Below are 21,694 nucleotides of genomic sequence, written 5' to 3'. Positions count from 1 at the left end.
TACGACATATAGCGTTTTTATAAAGAAAACATGGAAAACACCAATAATTGATGAAAAAACATGATAAATATGAATTTCTATGAACACAAATATATTTATATGGTTCCACAAGTCTAAATAACATTACTAACATGACATTACAACATGGTTCATGAGAGTCCAGTGTTTAATTATTCAAAATACCAAATTAGTAGCAAATGATAAGTAGTAAATAAAAAATTAAATTGTCAAAATCTATTAGTGATGGCAAAATCTGAAATAGCGCCGCTATTTGAATGCTTAAGCTATGCAGTTAGCGGGGCTATAGCACACAATAGCGGTTAAAGTGGTCATAGCGGCACAAATAGAAATAGCTTAGCGTTGAGTCTTTTCGGCCGCGCCGCTACCGCTATTTTTTCTGTGCAAATGCACAAAAATATATTTATAGTTAGGTAAAGATAATGATATATGGTACATGACGTGACTTAGAAATGTAGAAGGTGCATGACAAATGTACAAATTATTTCTAGTTTAGCATTGCCAAATGTTCTAGGATGTCATGTAACCTAGATAAATACAAAAAGACACATTACAAATACACAAATTATTTCTATAGTTAATGAAAGGCAAATATTTTGGCACGTGATGTAACCCAGACAAAAAAATACATGAAAAAATGGCCTAACAAAATGATAACAAAAGCATAGAACAAATCACAAGGAAAAAGAAGAAATTCAAGTAATAGAGGAAAATTAAAAAGATTGTCACATGGATATTACTTAAACAATCTAAAATATACCATAAAACATCTCATGGGAACTCAAAAATAATCGTGGAACATGCATTTATAATATATGAACATCCTAAAATATGTGGAACATCACATATATAGTACATGAGCACCATAAAAACATAGCGCCGGTTTGGTTGGTGTACCAGTAGAGCCTAGCTCGTATCTAAGAGCCTGGCTCACATGGGACAGGCTGAGCTCATGCATCGATGTCGTGTTTGGTTGACTATACCTACCTAGCCTGGCTGAGAAGAGATATTGTTTGGTTGCGTGTACAAAGATATGTTGCATGAGATAAAAACATTACAAGGTTATGATTAATTATACTAAAGTAAAAAGAAATAAATGAAATATAAAAAACAAAAGAGAAGTATAAGAAAACATAGAAAACAAAAATAAAAATAAAAAAATAGTATACCACAGAACATCACAAGTATACCATGTGAACATCACAAAAAATATGATAGAACATCACATGTTGTTACATGAGCATCGTAAAATACATCATAGAACATCACATGTATACCACGTGAGCATCATAAAATATATCATAGAACACCATATATATACGAGTTGAACATCATAGAATACATAATAGAACATCATATGTATACTATATGAATACACAATTCATCATAAAAACATCACATAGTACATCTAGAACATCACATGTATACTATATAAACATAAGAAAATACATCATAGAACATCACACGTACTACATGAATATCACATAATATAGTAAGTAAAAAGATAAACTATACAAAAAAAATAAAATGAATGAATATTTTAAATAAGAAAGAAAAAAAAATGAAATCACACGCGTACTATCGAACTTAACTTGTATCTCATATAACATAGAAATAGAAATATCACAACGACATGAGAGAAAAATAGAAATAATAATAATACAAAAGCATGTAATAGATAAAAATAAAAAAGTCACATGGATACTACTTCAATAACCTAAAATATACTACAGAGCATCTCATGAGTATTATATAAATACACAAAGATAGTAATCATATAACATCTCATTTATATCATGTGAACATCTAAAAACACATAATAAATATTACATGAATACTATGCAAATATTACATGTATCTCACAAAATAAAGAAAAAAAATAGAACATACAAAGAAAAAAAATAGAATAGCTAATAACAATAAACTAATGAGGAAGAAAAAGGAAACTGAAAAGGACAAGGAAAAAGAAAAGAACAAAAAACCCAAAAAAAAGAGAAGGAAAAAAACAGAACAAAGGAAACAAAAACAAAAACAAAAGAATATCTCACGTGAGTGTAGGATGGTAGCTCAAGTATTTAGTGCAAAGTGCGTTTCTTCTATGGCTCACAGCAACACATCAACAAATAAATAAAACAAGAAAAACATGAATGAAAAAATGTAATTTGAAAAACAAGAAATAAACAAAGATAAAAAATAAGAAAATAAAAAAGAGAAAGAAAAAACACAGGAAAAGAAAATGAAAAGGAAAAAAGAAAAAGAAATATATAATAAGAACCACGTACGAACCTGCCTAAATAAGAACCACGTACGAACCTGCCTGGGCGTGAGTTGCGTGACTTGATGGCTGGGCCGCGCGCTCGTTAGTGGGCCGCTTGTACAATAGTTTATTGAAGACGCGCTGCTCCAACTGCTGGCAAAACCCACGCGCGGGAACTGGTGCGCGCGCCTGTCGGCACCGTTTGGCGCGAGCTTCGGTCCCGAAGATTTCCGGAATGGACCTCCTGGGTGGAGCGTGGAGGTGGAGATCCGTGCGCATGCCCCGAAGTCCGAATAGCATTGCCAGAACAGTATTGCACAGAGTATCTCTACTATCAACTCCCTCTATTATCTTTTTATTAGGGGTAGGATGGTTTCTCAGTTTTGACGTTATATTATAGCTAGGCTAATAATACAGTCAACTACCGGTTGTATGGAAATTTACAGTCAACCTAACCGTTTTAATTATATGTGATAGCTGCCAGAGCTCTGCCTTGCTGGAGAAATCTTGACGCCGACCCTTGCCTGCTATAGTTGCTGGAGCTACACCCTACGTGGCCTCCGCGCCCGCAACCATAGGAGGCCGGCTACAGCTTGGTGTGAGGCGGGTCATGGCCTACTGGCCACATGTGCTGGTGGCCCGGCGACCACAACCACGACAGCGGAGAGGAGCCGAGGAGAGGTGCGCCGGGTATGGGACGAAGAGGGCTCGGTGGGAAGCGGGCCGTGGCCTGCTGGCCACGCACGCTGGCGACCTGGCGGCCATGGCCATGGCAGAGACATGCCATAGTGGCGGGGAGGAGGCGAGGAGAGGCACGTTGGGTGCGTGAGGAAGAGGGCTCGGCGGGAGGCGGGCCGTTGTCTGCTACTTTGCTGGCCACGTGCGGCGGCGAGCTGGCGGCCATGGCTGTGGTGGAGAGATGCCACAGCAGCGGGGAGAAGCCGAGGAGAGGCGCGCTGGGTGTGGAAGGGAGGGGGCTCGGTGGGGAATGCGGCGGTGTCCTAGCCGCTCGCGTAGGAGGCCGCGGTGGCAACGATGCCATGGGCGTGGTGCTCGAGCGCCATCGCCCTGCTCGCGCACCGCCGTAGCCTGCTCGAGCGTCGTCGCCCTGCTCGCGTGCCGCCGCTACAACTTGGCATCGTCGCCCTGCTTGCGAGCCCACGTGTCCCAATCGCACGCGCTCGTCGGCCATGGCGCGGCCGCCTGCACGTCCGGTGGCCCCCACGCGTGAGCCCGACGGCGGTTTAGCTGGCCCGACGCGGCAGCCCCCGCGCGCGCTCGCTCGCTTGGCAGCGTGGCAGCCTGACGGCGACGAATGAGTGCAAGGGGAGCAGCGGTGACAGTGGCGCAACTGGTGGTGCTCGAGCTCGGCGGCCATGGCACAACCGCCTGCTCGCCCGGTGGCAGAGCAGCGCGCACGCGCGAGCCTGACGACGGCTCGACTGGAGCTACGCTAAAAGTGAACGGTTTTGACAGTTGGGGTACCCGTACTAGACGATTTTATAGTTGATGGTTAAAATTAGACCAACATAATAGTTGAGGGACCAAAAGTGAACTTAATCCATTTAAATTTACTTATTTAAATATTTATATGTATTAAAGTATTTATTTACACTGTATTGAATTTTTAACATAAAAAAGAAGTTTTAAAATAATCATAAACTAAAGCTTTGTACCAAAAAAACTCTAAAAGTATAATCTATCTCATCGAGATCTACAACTACAATTCGGGTTATTTCTCTAACTGAGTTCGTACGGAAAACTTAAAAATTTTAAATTTCAAAATATGAGAACCTCAAACATAATTTTGTAATCATAAATGATTTGAAATGAAAAAGTCGTTAACTAGTTTTGATTATTTCTTTGGCCAAGCTCGTTTGAACAATTCAAAAATTTTAATTTTCAAAATAAGGAAAGTTCAAACGTATAGATTATATTTTTAAATAAATTAGATCATATTTAGAACAAAACAAATTGAATACATAAAAATACAAAAATGTGTAGATAAATATTTTAATACAAATATATAATTATCAATAAGTAAATTTAAATATATTTTTTTCATAAATATCTAGAAAACTAAAGTACTTGATTAAGCCTTTGGACCCTCAATTCACGGGCCTCCAATATGGTGCACTTGTCTTTTTCGTCTCTCCTAGAACCTTATTAGCAAGTACTTTTTAAATTATAAGATATTATGATTTTTTTAGTGCATAACTTTTACTATATATCTAGACATAATGTTTGTTTTGGTGCATAGCAAAAACTATATATTAAAAAAACAATATTGTCTTATAATTTGGAAGAGAGAAATACTCTAAAGTTGCTGCCCTATAAATAACTTATAATTTAGAATAGAAGGAGCAGTAAACAAGAGTGTGTATTTTCGCACAAAATTCGGCACGAATGTAGGGTACATCGGTGGTACTGCCTTCTACCGGCGGCACAGCCAATCACACATAGAAATAGCCTACTTTTACTTGCCCTACTACACCCACTACTGGATTTAGACGCTTTGCCGAGTGCCTGCAGCACTCGGCAAAGCCCTAAATACACTCGGCAAAGGCTTTGCCAAGTGCCGCACTCAGCAAAGGCCACTCGGGAAAAAATGGTCGGCAAAGCAGCCTTTGCCAAGAGCCATTTGTCGGGCACTCGACAAAGCTTTTGCCGAGTGCCGAGACAACACTCGGCAAAGAAAACGAGCCGTCACGGCGCAGAAAACGGTGACGGCGGCTTTGCCGAGTGCCAACCCGGATGGTACTCAACAAAGTTTTTCATTTTTTTTAAAATTCTTTGTCGAGCGCCGCCCTGGCCGGCACTCGGCAAAGTTTTTTATTTTTATTTTTTTTAAATTCTTTGCCGAGCACCGCTCGGGATGACACTCGGCAAAGTTTTTTATTTTTTTAAAAAAATTTCTTTGCCGAGCGCCGGACGGATGGCTCTCGGCAAAGTTTTTTATTTTTTATTTTTTCAAAAAATTCTTTGCCGAGTGCCAGATGGGTGGCACTCGACAAAGTTTTTTATTTGTTTTAAAACAATTCTTGGCCGAGTGCCATGGTCATGGCACTCGGCAAAGCTGGGAAACGGGTTGGTGCCCCTTTTTTCAGCTTTGCCGAGTGCAGTGACCATTGCACTCGGCAAACTGACCAAAACCAGTTTTTTATTCATTTTTTACATTCCATCCCACAAACACAAATTATCACATATATCTCACATCCATCCAAACATACATAACCTATTTATCACAAGAGTCTGCATGAACTGCATCATTTCTGCCATCCTCTGCGCCTAGGCCTCTCGCACGGCCCGCTCGGACTGCAGCTAGGCTGCTAGGTCCTAACGTTGCCTTGCTTCTTCTTCCAACCGGGCCTGCAATATTTCACTCTAATGTTTTAGTAATGCAAAGCTAGTGAAGGTGTGTAAAGATCAATATACGATGAGTAAAACAGGAATAACCTCGAGTGCGTCGACTCGTTGCTGTGAAGCGCTTGGCCGTGGCCGTATGGCCGGGCTTGCACTCGTGCTCCGTGCTCGGATCTGGGAGAGAGAGGGAGTAGAGGTTGAGTCGATGACGCCGTCACCAAGCCAGTACCGCCCATGCTTCTTGCCTCCACCCACCCTCATGACGATCTCTACATCAAAGTCCTTGGTGCTCAGGTCGTACTCTGGCCCATGGACCGACCTTGCCACTGACGTGTACTCACTAATGCGGGTGTGGACGCTTGGGTTGGTGTACGCCTCGGGCGGGTCCTCTGGGTTGTAGGAGACGCCGGACGTTGCCTTGCCCTTGTGGGACATACACCATGCCTGGAAGTCAGAGCATTGCTGGCCACCATGTGCCTCCGACTGCGAGAAAGGCAGCAAGATGATTAGAAATCAGGCATAATTAAGCATCAGAAAAGATAAATGAATTCGCGTACCCATAATTGTTTGTATCCGGCGAGGTTGCGGTTGCCTTGATGGTGTGCTGGACCTTGCATCTGCAAACGCCGCTCCCGGGCAACATCGTGCGTCTCGGCACACCCGGGCGTGAACCACTTGTCCACAATCATCACCCATCACTCGGGATATAAGGAGCACCACCAGGGACACATCTACATATCATCAAGTATTTGACATATAAAAAGATCAAATTAAACCAACTTAATCTCAAAACGAATCAATATTAATGTTCTTTATCTACCTCAAGATACTGGTCCTGGGTCAGCATCATCTTTCTTGCTTCTTCTTTGCTGACCTTCTCTCCAAGTTTCGACCCGTAGTTGGTTATGATGGCCTGGATGCGCGTCTTGTGATGCATGTCGGTGATGAGTTTTTTACAGGCTTTGGTAGCCACCATATCTGCCCTGGCCTCAAATCCCTCGCATTTGAAATAAGTCTGCATACAGACGTGATGTATCCATTTATTATTTTAAGAAAAGTCCAATGAATGCGATGTATTGAGTAGTGTAGTGCGAGGGAGACTTACCCAAAACTCTACCTTCACCCGCTCTGCCTTGTTGAGGAAACCCACATCGGAGGCAGCGGCGTAGTGGTCAAACGTCTAGGCCGGCTCCCTCTTGCTAGCATAGTCAACCAGGGTAGGGTAGTGTTGCCTATACAGAAGACCTAAGACGCCATTGACCAAGCGTCCGTGACCACCACCCAACATAATAGTCTAGTTCCTGCACAAGTGATTAAGAAAAAAATATTAGTTTCTCTATTGATTTTCAACATATCATATGAAGTGGTGGTGATTAAATCTAAAGTTACTTACTTTTGCCCTTCGGGGTGAATCATTGGGCGTTTGTGAGGAAGCGGAACTAGAGGGAGGCTCGCCGGACCTCGCAAGTAGACATTGGACGAACCAGAGGAAGTGAAACCCGTACCATCCTCCTCGTGCGTCCCCTTCCCCTCGTCCGCCCCCTCCTCCTCGTCCATCTACCGAACCAGCTCATCGTCGTCCACGGGCCTCGCCTCCTCCTCATCCTCCTCACGCTGTGTGGTAGGAGGCGGCGATGACTGCGTCCTACGGCCGCTCCTCCTCCTCCTCCTATCCGATGGCCCCTCACCTGCAGCGGCATCTATAGTGCGTGGTGTTTGGTAAAGCGAGGACATGTCCCTGTGATGGTCGCTTCGGCCCACCATCTTTGTTCAATCACCTGCAATTAAAAAAATAAACAAGACGTAATTAGAAATAGAAATAGATGCAAAATAAATAAAACATAATTACAAAAACATAGTATTACATGTATTAGAAATAATCTTCATGATTGGGATTAGCTGGATCATAGGTCTCGTCATCACTATCAACATTGTCATTGCCCAAATAATCAACACTATCTGAAGGAGGAATGTTGCCTTCATTGTCATTGCCTAAACGTAATCGCTCAAGCATTTCAAAGTCCTTCACATTTTGCACCTCATCTCTAGCGCCCTCGTCATCAACCCTTTCATTGTCTAGTTCCATTCCGATGGCTTTCGTTAAGTCTATCTCAAACCTCCCTTCTAGCCCCTCTTCTTGAAAGAACTCTCCATCATATGTGTGTGGGTTGAAGTTGTAATCTTCATCATTTGGGATAGGTAGTTTACCGTGTGGCAAGACCTTGTGCACGATATCCCAACCCTTAAGATGCCCTTTGGTTTGGCACACGTATGACGTATAATAAACCTGCGTGGCCTATTGAGCCACAATATAGACATCGTCTCCTAGATATACGGAATCCTATCGAATTTTGACTAGCCCAAGATTAGGGGTCCATCTCGTTACTCGAGGATCAAACCAATGGCATTTGAATATGACAGGATTAAAAGGTTTGGCACCATAAAATGAAAGTTCATATATTTCTTCAATTCTTCCATAATAGTCGAGGCCATCAGTGTCGGGCGTAAAAACTCTACTATTTGTGGTTTTTTGATTAGGCCGACTCTGCTCGTAGCTTGCTGTGTGAAAGCGATATCCATTCACGTCATAACTGGTAAATGACCTGACCCTTAAGGCACAGCCATTTGCAACCTATCTCAACTCATCACTTATAGACGCATCGGTTTGGGCCTGCAAGCTCAAGCAGGATAGATCATTATATTATTCAAACATACAAGCAACTTGGAATATCGAACTAAGTACGAGCTAAATTGGACAGTACCATATTTTTGAACCAAGAAATGAAACTAGGCCTCCCAGGTCCCGCACCCTATGAAAGAAGGGTATCATTTTCCTACGGGGTAGGATCCCTTGATTGATGCCAAGATTCACGAAGAAATTCCCTGTACCAACAAGAAACAAGGAAGTTGGATGTAGAATAGTGATGGCATACTGAAACAAGTTCGTTGAGAACTTACCTCACATACAGCACCTCGACAAGGTTGGTCAACACATATAGCATGATACTGCGCCACTCTTCTGTACTCAAGTGCTTAGTGGTCGATGCACTTGTGCTTCCGAGTTGCCCTTGGAAAAGGCTGAGGTTCGATTCATTTTCGCAGCATTGTAACAAGGGGGTAGATTATGCATGCTAGGAAGGTTCTCAGTGTAGTATTTTTCTGTGAAGTTTGACACCTCCTCCAGAATGTATGCCTCTGCAATGGAAGCCTCAATTTTGGCTTTATTTCTACATTTTTTGCGAGGAGTCTTTAGACATCTCTCGATTGGATAGCACCAACGGGCCTGCACGGGCCCCCCCATTCGTGCCTCATATGGGAGGTGCATAATCAAATGCTGCATTAACAAAAAGAAGTCGGGTGGAAAGATCTTCTCCAACTTACAGAGCAACACATGTGCCCATTTTTCCAAGTCATCAATGATGGTCTGAGATAGCTCCTTAGCACAAAGCTGGCGTAAGAAATAGCTCAACTCTGCCAGCACTAGGTAGACATGCTCAGGGACATAGCCTCAAACCATCGCTGAAAGAAGCCGCTCAATCCATATGTGGTAGTCATGACTCTTCATCCTGTTGACTCGCAAAGTAGATAAGTTCACTCCCCTCTTTAGATTCGCTGCATACCCTTTAGGGAACATTAGCATCTGGATCCATTCAAGTACTTCCCTCCTTTGTTTGCTGGTCAAGACGAAAACGACCTGAGGCCTTCTCCAATTCTTGCCACCTCTAGGAGGCTGCATCTCTTGATTTGGTCTATCACATAACGTTGTCAGTTCCACTCTAGGCTCTAGCCTTAGGGTTGTCCTTAGACTTTTCAGTGTCCATGAGTGTTGCCCAAAGTGCCTTGGTGATATTATTTTTAGTGTGCATTACATCAATGTTATATGGCAGAAGAAGGTCATCAAAATAGGGGAGCCTCATCAAGCCTGACTTATGAGTCCACATATGTTGCTCACCATATCCCACAAAACCACCTTCTTGATTGTCCACGAGAGCATCTATCTGAGCATGAACCTTGGCACCAGTCATCATCCGCGGTGCAGGGTCTAACACTACGACACCTTTCGTAAAGTTCTTGATGTCTTGTCTGAATGGATGGTCAAGAGAGAGGAATTAACGATGTTTGTCGAACGACGAATACTTGCCACCCTTCTGCAACCAAATGAACCTAAGACCTTCCTTGCATATTGGGCATGGGAACTTCCCATGAACACATCAGGTGCTGAATAACCCATACGCTAGGAAGTCATGCAGGGAGTAGTAGTACCAAACATGCATTTTGAAGCTTGTCTTTGTAGCTCGGTCGTATGTCCATACCCCTTCCTCCCAAGCATGGACCAATTCATCGATCATAGGCTCCATGAACACTCCCATATTACTCCCCGGGTGTCCAGGAATAATCAACGACAAGAATACATTCTGTTGTTGAAAGGAGATGCCAGGGGGAAGATTGAGGGGGATAACAAACATGGGCCAACAAGTGTATGGGGCTAACATCAGTCCATAAGGATTGAACCCATCTATTGCCAGCGCAACATGTACATTACGAGCCTCATCGGCTTTCTCACGATGTTTGTCGTCAAAGCGGGTCCATGCTTCACCATCGGATGGATGTACCATCTTGCCAACATTGTATCATTTGCCCTTTTTGTGCCATGTCATCTGTTTCACAGATTCCTCGGTCATGTATAGCTGTTGGATCCTTGGTAGGAACGGAAGGTGCCGTAGGATTTTCACGGGGATCGTAAGCTACCTCTTCTGGCCATCACCAGAGTCTACCTCTAGATACCTGGAGGATTTACACTTTGGACAGTACTTTGCATCCTTGTGTTCTTTCCTAAATAGGACGCAGCCATTCAGACAAGCATGTATCTACTCATACGACATCTTAAGTGCACGAAGGAGTTTCTATGACTCATACAAGCTCTTTGGCAGAACGTGGCCCGCTGGAAGCAGGGTGCTAATCATGGTCAACATCTTATCGAAGCCTTCTCGACTCAGGTTTAACTCAGACTTCAACCCCATTATGCGTCCAATGGCATCCAGTTGAGAAACCGTTGTCCGATCATGAAGGGGTTTCTATGCCGAGTCCATCATGTCGTAGAACACATGTGCAGCTGCCTCCATCTCCTCCTCACATCCTTCAACAAACTATGCTTGGTGAGCATCATCTAACATGTCTACTACCCTGGCATCAGCATTATAAGCCTCGACGCATGGTCTCACCACCTCCTCTCTCATACGACGGGCTTCACCATGGTGGACCCACCGGGTATAGTCCGGTGTAAATCCATTCTTCAAAAGATGTTTACCCATGTTGTCCTTGTTTACCCTTTTCCTGTTTGCACATTTGCTGTAGGGACATAAAACTAGACTCAAGGATTTAGCTGCCTTGCCAAATACACGGTTCAAGAAAGCATTGGTCTTGTTCATCCATTCATTGGTGTAATCACTATGACTTCTTTGGCCCATGTACATCCATTGACGGTCATCCATCCTCTAACATATATATCACAGAGCAAAGTAACCATCAATTGCATCTACATGGTGTTCCTACTGTCTAATAGGTGAGGATAGGTCCTAATCCCACCCGTGGATGCGTAGATGAGGTTAGTCTCCATGGTCTACTCCTATCCGAGACAGAATTTTGGTAGCACCTCCCCGCTGTTCTCCAGATACACGTCTTGCTAGGGAGAGTATGTATCTGGAGAACAACAGGGAGGTGATGCCGAAACTTTATCTTGGATCGGAACAGACCATGAAAACTAACCCATCTATGCATCCATGGGCTGTCCAAAAAACGTGGATAATCCAAAACAGATACGGTCGTAGACATGCAAAGATCTGCATATCTCCAACCGTATCTCTTTCGAATGGGAGACGCCTAACTGGGTTACGCGATCTACGACCATGATACGGAAAGAGGGGTTATACCTAGGGTGGCGGTGGAGTCAGGCTAGCGGGGCCATGGCGGGTCGGTGCAGTGGCGAGGCGACGTGGTGCAGGCAGACCCGCAGTGGTGAGGAAGACAATTGGGGTCGCCGAGATACTCCGGCTCGGCTACGACGGCTCTTCTCTACAAAAAAAGAACAAAATAATATCATAGTTCAAAATTTCGGCAGAACCTCCCCTGCATGGTGAGGTATCCAAAACCTACAAAAAAACATACGGCATGATGGCCGACAACCACATATACATATGCATTCAATTCAACATATCATTGCCAAGTCACATTCATCCACCACCACCGCCGCCGCCGCCGCCACTCTACTTTTCTACTACTACAACCACCACCACCACCACCACCACCTATTACTACTACTACCACCACAACCACCTACTGTACTACTACCACCACCACCACAACCACCTACTGCTACTACTCTACCAAACTCTACTTCTACTAAAACATACTACCATTGCTACTCTACTACTCACCTATGGTGTCGGGGACTGGGAGGGCGTCGGGGCATCGGGGTCGGCCAAGGCACGCCGAGGACGGGGAGAGGATGGCCATGGCGGTCGAGGGCACGCCAAGGGTGGCCGGGGTCACGACGAGAGGGCTGGGGTGGCGCTGCCATGGGCTGGGGTGTGGGCCATAGGGTTGGAGCGGTGGGCGTGGGGCGGCGGGCGCCGACGGAGGCGCGCCGGTGTGGGTAGGCCAGCGAGCGAAGGCGGTGGGGGCACACCGGTGGGGGCGCGTCGGTGGGGTGGAACGTGCGGGGGCGCGTCGGCGGGGCGGGGCGGGTGAAGGCGGTGGGGGAACGCCAGCGGGGGCGTGCCGTCGTGTGCGGGCTACGAAGCGGCAGGGGCGCGCCGGCGGGTGAGCGGGCGGGGCGTGCATGGGGCGGGGCGGGGCGAGATGGCGGCGCGCGCGTGTGCGTGTGTGGGAGGGAGGGAGGTAACAGTTGGGTGGCTGGTTTGTCTAAGTGTGGATGGGCCGTTTGCCGAGTGCCCTGATCTGGCACTTGGGCTGCCGGTTTGCCGAGTGCCAGATCAGGGCACTCGGCAAACATGTTTTCCTTTTTTTGAAATCTAAACCCTAAACCGCACTGCATCGTATTTTTAAAAAAATACCATTTTGCCGAGTGCCGGGCGGAGAGACACTCGGCAAACATTTTAAAAAAAATTTGGCACGCTCTTTGTCGAGTGCCTAGCAGCTAGCACTCGGCAAAGAGCATGTTTGCCGAGTGTCAAAAGATGACACTCGGCAAACCAAAATTTTTTTGTATTTTGACCTCCAAACTTTTTCTGTAGTCCCCTTACAGTACTTGGTACTCCATGTCGAAATTTGGTACATTTTCTAAACTGTTTGCTATATTTAGTTAATTTATTTCATTTAATTGAATTTTTTTCGGAAAATACAAATTTGAACTGCATGTGCATCGAATAATAGAATTTAATGATTCAAAAAATGATATTCATGGTATTGAGTGTAGTGTGAGGACGTATCCAGGAACGGATCCGAAATTTCGAACATCTTGTTCATGAAACATGACCACGAACTTGCGAATGAATTGTTTTTAAATTCTATAAAATGCAAACGAAGTCCGAAAATCATGAAACTTGTCGAGATGTCATGATATTGTATGTGGAGGATGTGATAAAAATTTGAGAAGATTTGGTGCACGTTATCACGTACTATGCTTACAAACCAGGACATCTCCACATGTGCATCAAATCTTCTCAAATTTTTATCACATCCTCCACATACGATATCATGACATCTCGACAAGTTTCATGATTTTCGGACTTCGTTTGCATTTTATAGAATTTAAAAACAATTCGTTCGCAAGTTCGTGGTCATGTTTCGTGAACAAGATGTTCGAAATTTTGGGTCCATTCCTGGATACGGCCTCACACTACACTCAATACCATGAATATCATTTTTTGAATCATTAAATTCTATTATTCGATGCACGTGCAGTTCAAATTTGCATTTTCCAAAAAAATTCAATTAAATGAAATAAATTAACTAAATATAGCAAAAAGTCATAAAAATGTACCAAATTTTAACATGGAGTCTCATGTACTGTAGGAGGACTTGAGAAAAAATTTAGAGTTCAAAAGTGGGAAAAAATAGTTTGCCGTTATTCTTTGCCGAGTGTCAGGGTCTAGCACTCGACAAAGAAATAGTTTGCCAAGTGCCTACCCGCTGGCACTCGGCAAACCTAGACGGCAGGCGGCGACCGTTACCTGACGCCGCTTTTTGCCGAGCGCCAGGGTTTGTCGAGGGCCTGACACTCGGCAAAAAGGGCCTTTGTCGAGTGTCTAGCTTTGCGGAGTGCCTGACACTCGGCAAAGCCTTCTTTGCCGAGTGTATATCGTTGCCGAGTGCGGCACTCGGCAAAATAGCTCTTTGCCGAGTGCTCGACTTTTAGTCCTCGGCAAAAAAAGTTGCACTCGGCAAAGGCCCTGTTTCCGTAGTGACCGGTGGTAAAAAAAATCACCCTCACTAAAAAATCGATTTTGACCGCAAATAAAAGTAATTTGTGTATTATCACGTGACTTCCAATCCAAAGAACATGATACTGTATGTTGAAGTCACAAACTAAGGCCCTGTTTAGATCCCACCTAAAATCCAAAAATTTTCAAGATTTCCCGTCACATCAAATCTTGCAGCACATGCATGGAACATTAAATGTAGGTAAAAAGAATAACTAATTGCACAGTTTGCCCGTAATTGGCGAGACGAATCTTTTAAGCCTAAATAGTCCATAATTGGACAATTTTTGTCAAATGCAAACGAAATGCTACAGTAATCAAAAGCCAAAAATTTTCGCATCTAAACCGGGCCTGAGGTGGGCAAAGCTGCTTATCCAAACTAGTACAAGATTCGCGTGCAAATTAATTAAATTAGCTGGCTCAAAAGCGCCGCCTTCTTCTTTTACGCTTTCTGACAGTATATAATTACAAATACTAATGCACAAAGAAAGGTTTACTTGAGAGCAAGACTAATAATATAGCTGGCTTACCGGCTACAAGGTTGTTTACAGTCTTCTCTCAGCTCACCTACATAATAGTTAGCTCTTTACTGTTAATATGTGATTCACTTGTCACTCTCGTAAAGTTTCTTGATTCTTGTGTTTAAATCGACTGTAAGCTTACATACCGCTTCTCCTCTCTCTCATCCCATCTCTCGTCCACTTCATCCTCTTATTATACTTGCTCGAGGAGGTAGCTAGCAACAAACATGTCGTCGCCGGCAAGCCGACTGCAACTCCGAGGCTCCAAACTGTGAGCACACCCCCAACGCCAGCGGCGATGGCACATCTGCCAGTGCCAGGCATGCATAGCTGCCTCTGAAGTAGCATCTGAATCGACGCCCCCGCTTCTGGAGCTCGTTTTGTCCTTGGCTTTCCTGAAGGAGTGAAGGGGCACTGGAGGACGACGACGAATTGGACCGTGGCTATCAACGTTAGGATCCTCGTCAGAACCACCAGTGAGCAAACTCATACTGCAACCTGACAAATTGACTCGCTCTCGCCTCTCGCCTCTCGCCTCTCGCCTCTCGCCTGCCTCGGCATCACCAGCCACCAGTGAGCTAGCTGATTGCAGTCCCCAGCCAGAAGCCAGACCCTCCCGATTCCCTATAAAAGACCTGCCTCGTGGTACTTGTACTTCAAGCTCCTTCCGCTCACGGCAAGATCGATCAGTCTTCCATCCACATCTCACAACCGTACAGCAGGTCCGTCCAGGCCTGCTGATCCCATCAGGCGCCATCCCTGCAGGGAAACAATGGTAAATATAATAAGACCCTCTTATCCAAGCCATTTCTTGGTCAAGTCCATGTTGAATTAATGTCATGACTAATATAATGTGCTTATGTGCAAAACTGAATAAGTGATCAAAGAACCAGTGACTAAGATGGTCGGGGACTATTTTTACTTAACTTTTCTTGATAAATATATGCTAGCTTATTGTGAAGCACAATGAGTGTGTGTGTGAGAGAGATCCCTCTCTCTCTCTCTCTAACATCAAAGTTGAAAGGTGACATCTTAGTTGGTTACTATTCTAAACTGTCATGCATTTTTCATGAAGATTTTCTTAATTTTGTAAGAAATGTTTTCCAAGTTCCTTCAGTCTATACCTTTGTTCAATTACAAGGACACTGAGCAAACGTAGGAGAGCGTTCATAGGTCACCTGTGTTGATTTGTCTCTTGCTGTTGCCCAGCAATGTTTTGGGATGTGGAGTATGTGTGTGCCTCTCTAGGTCTGCTTTCTTTGATGTCATGGCTAGAGCTTGTATATTAACACTCTCTTTTCTATCTTAATTAAAAGGCAGAGTTCCTACCGCCTTCTTTCGATTTTTTTTAAAAGCCTTGTTTAATTTACTCCTTGAACCCATCAAAAGTTTGAAGATTGAACCCTTCTGAGAAAAAAGGTTTTTTTTAGGGTTAGGAAAAAAAAAAGTTTAGCAAGCTCATTCTCGTCAACCTAATTTTTGTGCTTGGATTGGGCCTTTACACTCCTATAAAAAATTCCTGAAAATCAAACTGCTTTGACTAGCTAGGAGATTGATACTCCATATATAGTCTACATGCACCATATATATACTCATATATATACTATATATAAGTATGTAAATAATGTGATCCAGTGCATGTTTTCAGAATTTCTCTTCCTAGAGATTATTAAGGAATTAAAGTAGTCACTACTGATAATTATATTTGATAATAAAAAAACTAGAGTACAAGGATATATGACATAGTTTATTATCTGTTTCAATTTTACATATTAAGTTCATTATTTACAGGGGACTTGCAAGGGACCATCTGACTTTTGGCAAGGAGCAAGAACCCCATCAATGGAGTTCAACGACAAGTCTAGTTCTAACTTTGAGAGTTTCCAAAGCAACATGTCGGCTACTTCTGGGTTCTATGCCTTCGTTGATCCAGCCGATGGGTCAAATGATTTGGAGTTATTTTTGGACCAATCAAGATCCATGCATCATTATCCTCCTGCATCACATACTTTTAACGATAGTAACCATATTACATTGAGCACCTCTTATTCGAGTACAATAGATGGTTCTCAATTCTGCGACCTCAGTAGCAATGTGGCACCAGATTGGTATGGAACCAGTGTGGCAGACTCTTCTAATAACAGTTGGATCAACTCAGATATAACCATCAACTACTTAAACAAGCTGTTGATGGACGAGGACAATGACGACAAGGTAAAATTACATCATGGAGAGGACGCCCTTAGAGCTATGGAAGAGCCTTTCTATAGAATTCTTGGACAAAATAATCCAGCTTATCCTGAGTCACCATCACTTTGTAGCTGTGGTCATCTGAATAACCTCGATGACAGCATCAACAAGTCTTCCGGGCTCTCGTGCAGTAGCTGCTCTGTTGCTATTGACTCAAGTAATAACCATTCTAATCACAACTTGCAAGCTTTTGAAGCTCCATGGAGTTTGTCTGACATAGTCAAACAGACAAAACTTTCCACTGAAGGTACACGAAACATGGAGCTTGGTGTGAAAATTGATGGCCTCTCAATTGCTGAAAAGTGTAGCCGAGATAATCAGTCACTTCGGGTAAATGCTGCAGATACAAGCAAGCATGCATCATCTGAGGTTCACAGTGGATATTACTCACGTACAGAAGATTCTTATTTGTTAGAAGCAAGGAGTAGCAAGAAGGTTGCCTTTTCATTCAATGGGCCAACCCGAGATGAGATGTTTGACAGGGTTCTACTCTTCTCTGAGCATAAACCTACGGATGAAGCTATTGTTTTGCAAGAAAGGATGACAAATAAATCAACCGGACATTCACAGAATGAACAAGGAAGAGCATCAACTCGGCGGAAGACACGAGGTAAGAAGCAACAGAAGAAAGAGGTGGTGGTGGTGGATCTAAGAACCATTCTTATCCATTGTGCACAAGCAGTTTCTGTGAATAACCATACCTTAGCAAACGACATGCTGAACATAATAAGGCAACATTCCTCAATAACTGGAGATGATACACAGAGGCTAGCATTTTGTCTAGTGGACTGCCTTGAGGTGCGATTAGCTGGAACTGGGAGTCAGCTGTATCGCAACTTGATCACTAAAAGCAGCAATGCGGTGGGCATTTTAAAGGTATTCCAGTTGTCTTTAGCGGTAAATCCTTTACTGAGGGCAGCACATTATTTCTCGAATAAGACAATCCTTGATGTCTCGAAGGGAAAACCTAAGGTGCACATTATCGATTTTGGCATTTGCTTTGGTTTTCAATGGCCATCACTGTTTGAGCAACTCGCAAAGAGGGAAGATGGGCCGCCCAAGGTTCGGATCACAGGTATTGAGCTACCAAAGCAAGGATTTCGACCAAACCAGATGAATAAGCAGAGCACGGGACAGCGATTAACTGATTATGCTAGCATGTTCAATGTGCCTTTTGAATATCAAGCAATATCAACAAAGTGGGAAACCATATGTATAGAAGATCTCAACATTGAGAAAGATGATGTGCTGATAGTCAACTGCATAAACCGAATGAAGAATCTTGGTGATGAGACACTATACATAAACAGCGCAAGGAATAGGGTTCTTAATACCATTAGAATGATGAAACCAAAAGTTTTTGTGCATGGAGTAGTGAATGGATCATACGGTACACCCTTCTTTTTAACACGTTTTAAAGAAGTAATGTACCACTACTCTGCATTATTTGATATCCTTGATAAAACTGTTCCACGAGATAACGAGACAAGAATGCACATAGAGAGGGGCATGTTTCTGTGCCAACTTCTCAATGTCATCGCATGTGAAGGATCCGAAAGGATTGAGAGGCCAGAGAATTATAAGAAATGGAAGTCACGAAGCCTGAATGCTGGCCTTGAGCACCTCCCACTGAATCCAGACATTGCGATAGTAATAAGAGAAATGGTGGGAAAATATCACAAAGATTATGTTGTCAACGAACATGATCAGTGGCTACTACTGGGATGGAAGGGAAGGATACTGAATGCAATATCCACGTGGAAACCTAGTGAGTCGTATGTTGGCAACTAAGACTTAATAAGCTTTCTAGTACAAGCAGAGGTTTGACAATCCTATGTATCAATGTTCTGAACTTATGATATATTTTTAAGCTTACAGTGTGTCGGTAATGCATTGCAATTGGCTAACTAGTTCGACAGTGCCTCCAAAGTGCAACACTTTGCATAGTAGCAGTGCTGCTTTTAAACATTTGAATTTGTGTTGCCAATATATCCTTTCTTACCTACAGAACTAATTTGTTTGATTTCTTTTCTGTCATATAATCTATGGTGTTTGCATTACGCCTCAAAATGTTGCCTGCTCGTGGGACAAATTCTTCTTAAGTTTAATTCTTTAACCTTTGTTCATACATGGGCAATACTTCAGAGGTCAGGGCATCTTTACATCCAAGCATGCTCAATTTCTTTGTGAGTAGAGGGAGAAAGAAAAGAATGGAGGATGCTAAGGGCAATGCTGAATTTTGGATCCTCGTAACTAGATAAGATCACAGTTGGTAATTACTAGCAGTATAACAAGGCACGGTCATGCTGAAAGGTCTTAATGGTTAGAGGGGATGAATAGCCTATTATAAATTTCTACAACAACACTAAGACAAGCGATTAGTATATAAGACGGCGAAGCGAATTTTACGCTAGCACTACACTTATGTTGCAAGCCACCTACCAAATTCTAATCTCTATGATCTCTAGTATATCACACAAGGGCTAAGTCACTAATTTACACCTAGGTGATCAAGCTTGCAAGAGAACTACAACTAAAGAGTTACACTAGCTACACTAACTAGCTACAACCAACACAAGCTCTACACAAAGTAAAGCAAAATAGTGGTAGAGGTGATATACCGCCGTGACAAGTAATCAATCACAATGAATACCAAGAATACCAAGGAGACAATGATGACACAATCAATTTTTCCTCCGAGGTTCACTTGCTTGCCGGCAAGCTAGTCCCCGTTGTGGCAATTCACTCACTTGGAGGTTCACGCGCTAATAGGCATCATGCGCCTAACCCGCAACCAGATGCCGCACAACCAACACAAGATAAGGATCCACAAGCTACGCGCAATCCACTAGAGTTGCCTTTGGCGCTCCACCGGGAAAGGCACAAGAACCCCTCACAATCACAATGATCGGAGCCGGAGACAATCACCTTTCTTTGCTCGACGATCCACCAATCACCGGGTCGTCTAGATGTCGGCAAACACCAAGAGTAACAAGATCTCCACCAGCCCAAATCGCCCAACTAGTGCCACAAGATGCTAGAACACTCAACAATGCACTAGAGGCTCTCCAATCTCACTCAAGATGATGAAATCAAGTGTGCAAGTGAGCGGAGTGGTGTGCTCAGCCCCCAAAGGGTGTATGCAGGTGTGGGAATTGCCAAGAGGGTGGCCAAGGCCGGCTACCACCTCTATTTATAAGCCCACAAGCAAATAGAGCCGTTACCCCTTGGAGCCAGCTTCTGTGAGGTCACCGGACACGACGGTGGTGACACCGCCCTAGGGGTAGTGGTGCCCCCAACGTTCAGCCCAATGGCTAGTTTGACTGGCCAGGCGGGCACCAGATAGGCTGCGGCGGCACCGCCCCTAGGGTGGCGGTGACCATCCGGCCAGCTGCCCGAAAACACTAGCCTCTAGAAAATTATGGCGGTGCACCGCCCTCAGGGCAGCGGTGCCTGCGGCGGTGACCAACCACACTTCCCTTGCTCTCTGGATAATTATGGTTGTGGCACCGCCCCACCAGCGGCGGTGACCAGGCGGTGCACCACCCTCATGACGGCGGTGTACATCGGACGCACCGGTGCCCATGCTCACTCAGCTGCTGCTCAGCCGGGGTCAGGTGGGCATCGCCCTAGGGGTGGTGGCGCCACCGGACAGGGTGGCGGTGCCACACTAGAACACCTCCCTCTCGGCCTCCTCAGCCGGTCACCGCCACAGGTGTAGGGGTATGGCCCCCGGTACCCACAAGATAAGACATGGGACGTACCACCAAAGGTGGCCCAGCCCATAAGATCAAGACATGTGAAAGGATCAAGATGCCCAAGAGGGGGGTGAATTGGGCTAATTCTAAATTTTCTTGCAATAATTAAATCCTACGGTTAGCCCAATTAACCCCTTGTGCGTAGAAAAGTGTTTCTATTAATCTATCGCACAACAGACTTGCAACCTATGTTCCAAACTTACTCTAGCATGGCAATTCCATGAATGTAAAGACAAGTATTGAATTGCTCAAAGTAAACGCTCAAAGTAAATGCTCAAAGTAAATAGAGAGAGAGGAACGCAGTGATGTTTTGCCGAGGTATCGGAGAGTCACCACTCCCCACTAGTCCTCATTGGAGCACCCACGCAAGGGTGTAGCTCCCCCTTGATCTGCGCAAGGATCAAGTGCTCTCTAAGGGTTGATTCTTCGACACTCTGTCGCGGCGAATCATCCAAAATTGCTCACAACTTGAGTTGGGTCACCCACAAGCTCCGCCGGGTGATCACCAAGCTCCCAATCACCACCAAGCCGTCTAGGTGATGGCGATCACCAAGAGTAACAAGCACAAACTCTCACTTGACCATGCGAAGCCTAATGAGAAGATGGATGCACACTTTGCTACTCTTGATTCACTAATGAGGCTACTCTCTTGGATTCTCAAATCTCAATCACCTCACTAGGACCTTGCTCTTCTTGGCACTCACAAACGTGTTTCTCAGCTGTTGGAATGAGCAAAAGTAACTCCACACACGAGTGGAGCTTCTATTTATAAGGCAGCCTAAAAAATGAACTGTTATGAGCTTCTATGGGTTGACCGGACGCTCCGGTCATGTTGACCGGACGCTCCGGTCATATTGACCGGACGCTCCGGTCAGTTCAACCCACAAACTAGTGATAAAGTGTTGACCGAACGCTGGCAGGGTCCGATCACCACTAACCGGACGTGTCCGGTTGCATTAAACCCTCACTAGAACCTTACTGTACTCGACCGGACGCTGAACCCCTAGGATCCGATCAGTACTGACCGGACACGTCCGGTCACAAATTCCCTTCTCTAGAACCTTACTGGAGTCGACCGGACGCTGC

At 44.4% G+C, this 21,694-nt stretch overlaps 1 protein-coding gene across 1 annotated transcript; it reads left to right on the top strand.

The window, feature by feature from the left end:
- The first annotated feature begins 12,496 nt into the window (after positions 1–12,496).
- Positions 12,497–18,641, top strand: LOC136456389 (scarecrow-like protein 34). Its single transcript, XM_066456240.1, has 2 exons — positions 12,497–12,553; positions 16,392–18,641. Exons 1-2 carry the CDS (start codon positions 12,497–12,499, stop codon positions 18,639–18,641), a joined length of 2,307 nt encoding a protein of 768 aa, XP_066312337.1.
- Positions 18,642–21,694: the final 3,053 nt, after the last annotated feature.

Source organism: Miscanthus floridulus, chromosome 1 (assembly GCF_019320115.1).
Source record: "Miscanthus floridulus cultivar M001 chromosome 1, ASM1932011v1, whole genome shotgun sequence".
Taxonomy (NCBI): Eukaryota; Viridiplantae; Streptophyta; class Magnoliopsida; order Poales; family Poaceae; genus Miscanthus; species Miscanthus floridulus.
The sequence above is the reverse complement of the archived record's forward strand: the minus strand, read 5'-3'. Positions and strand labels throughout refer to the sequence as shown.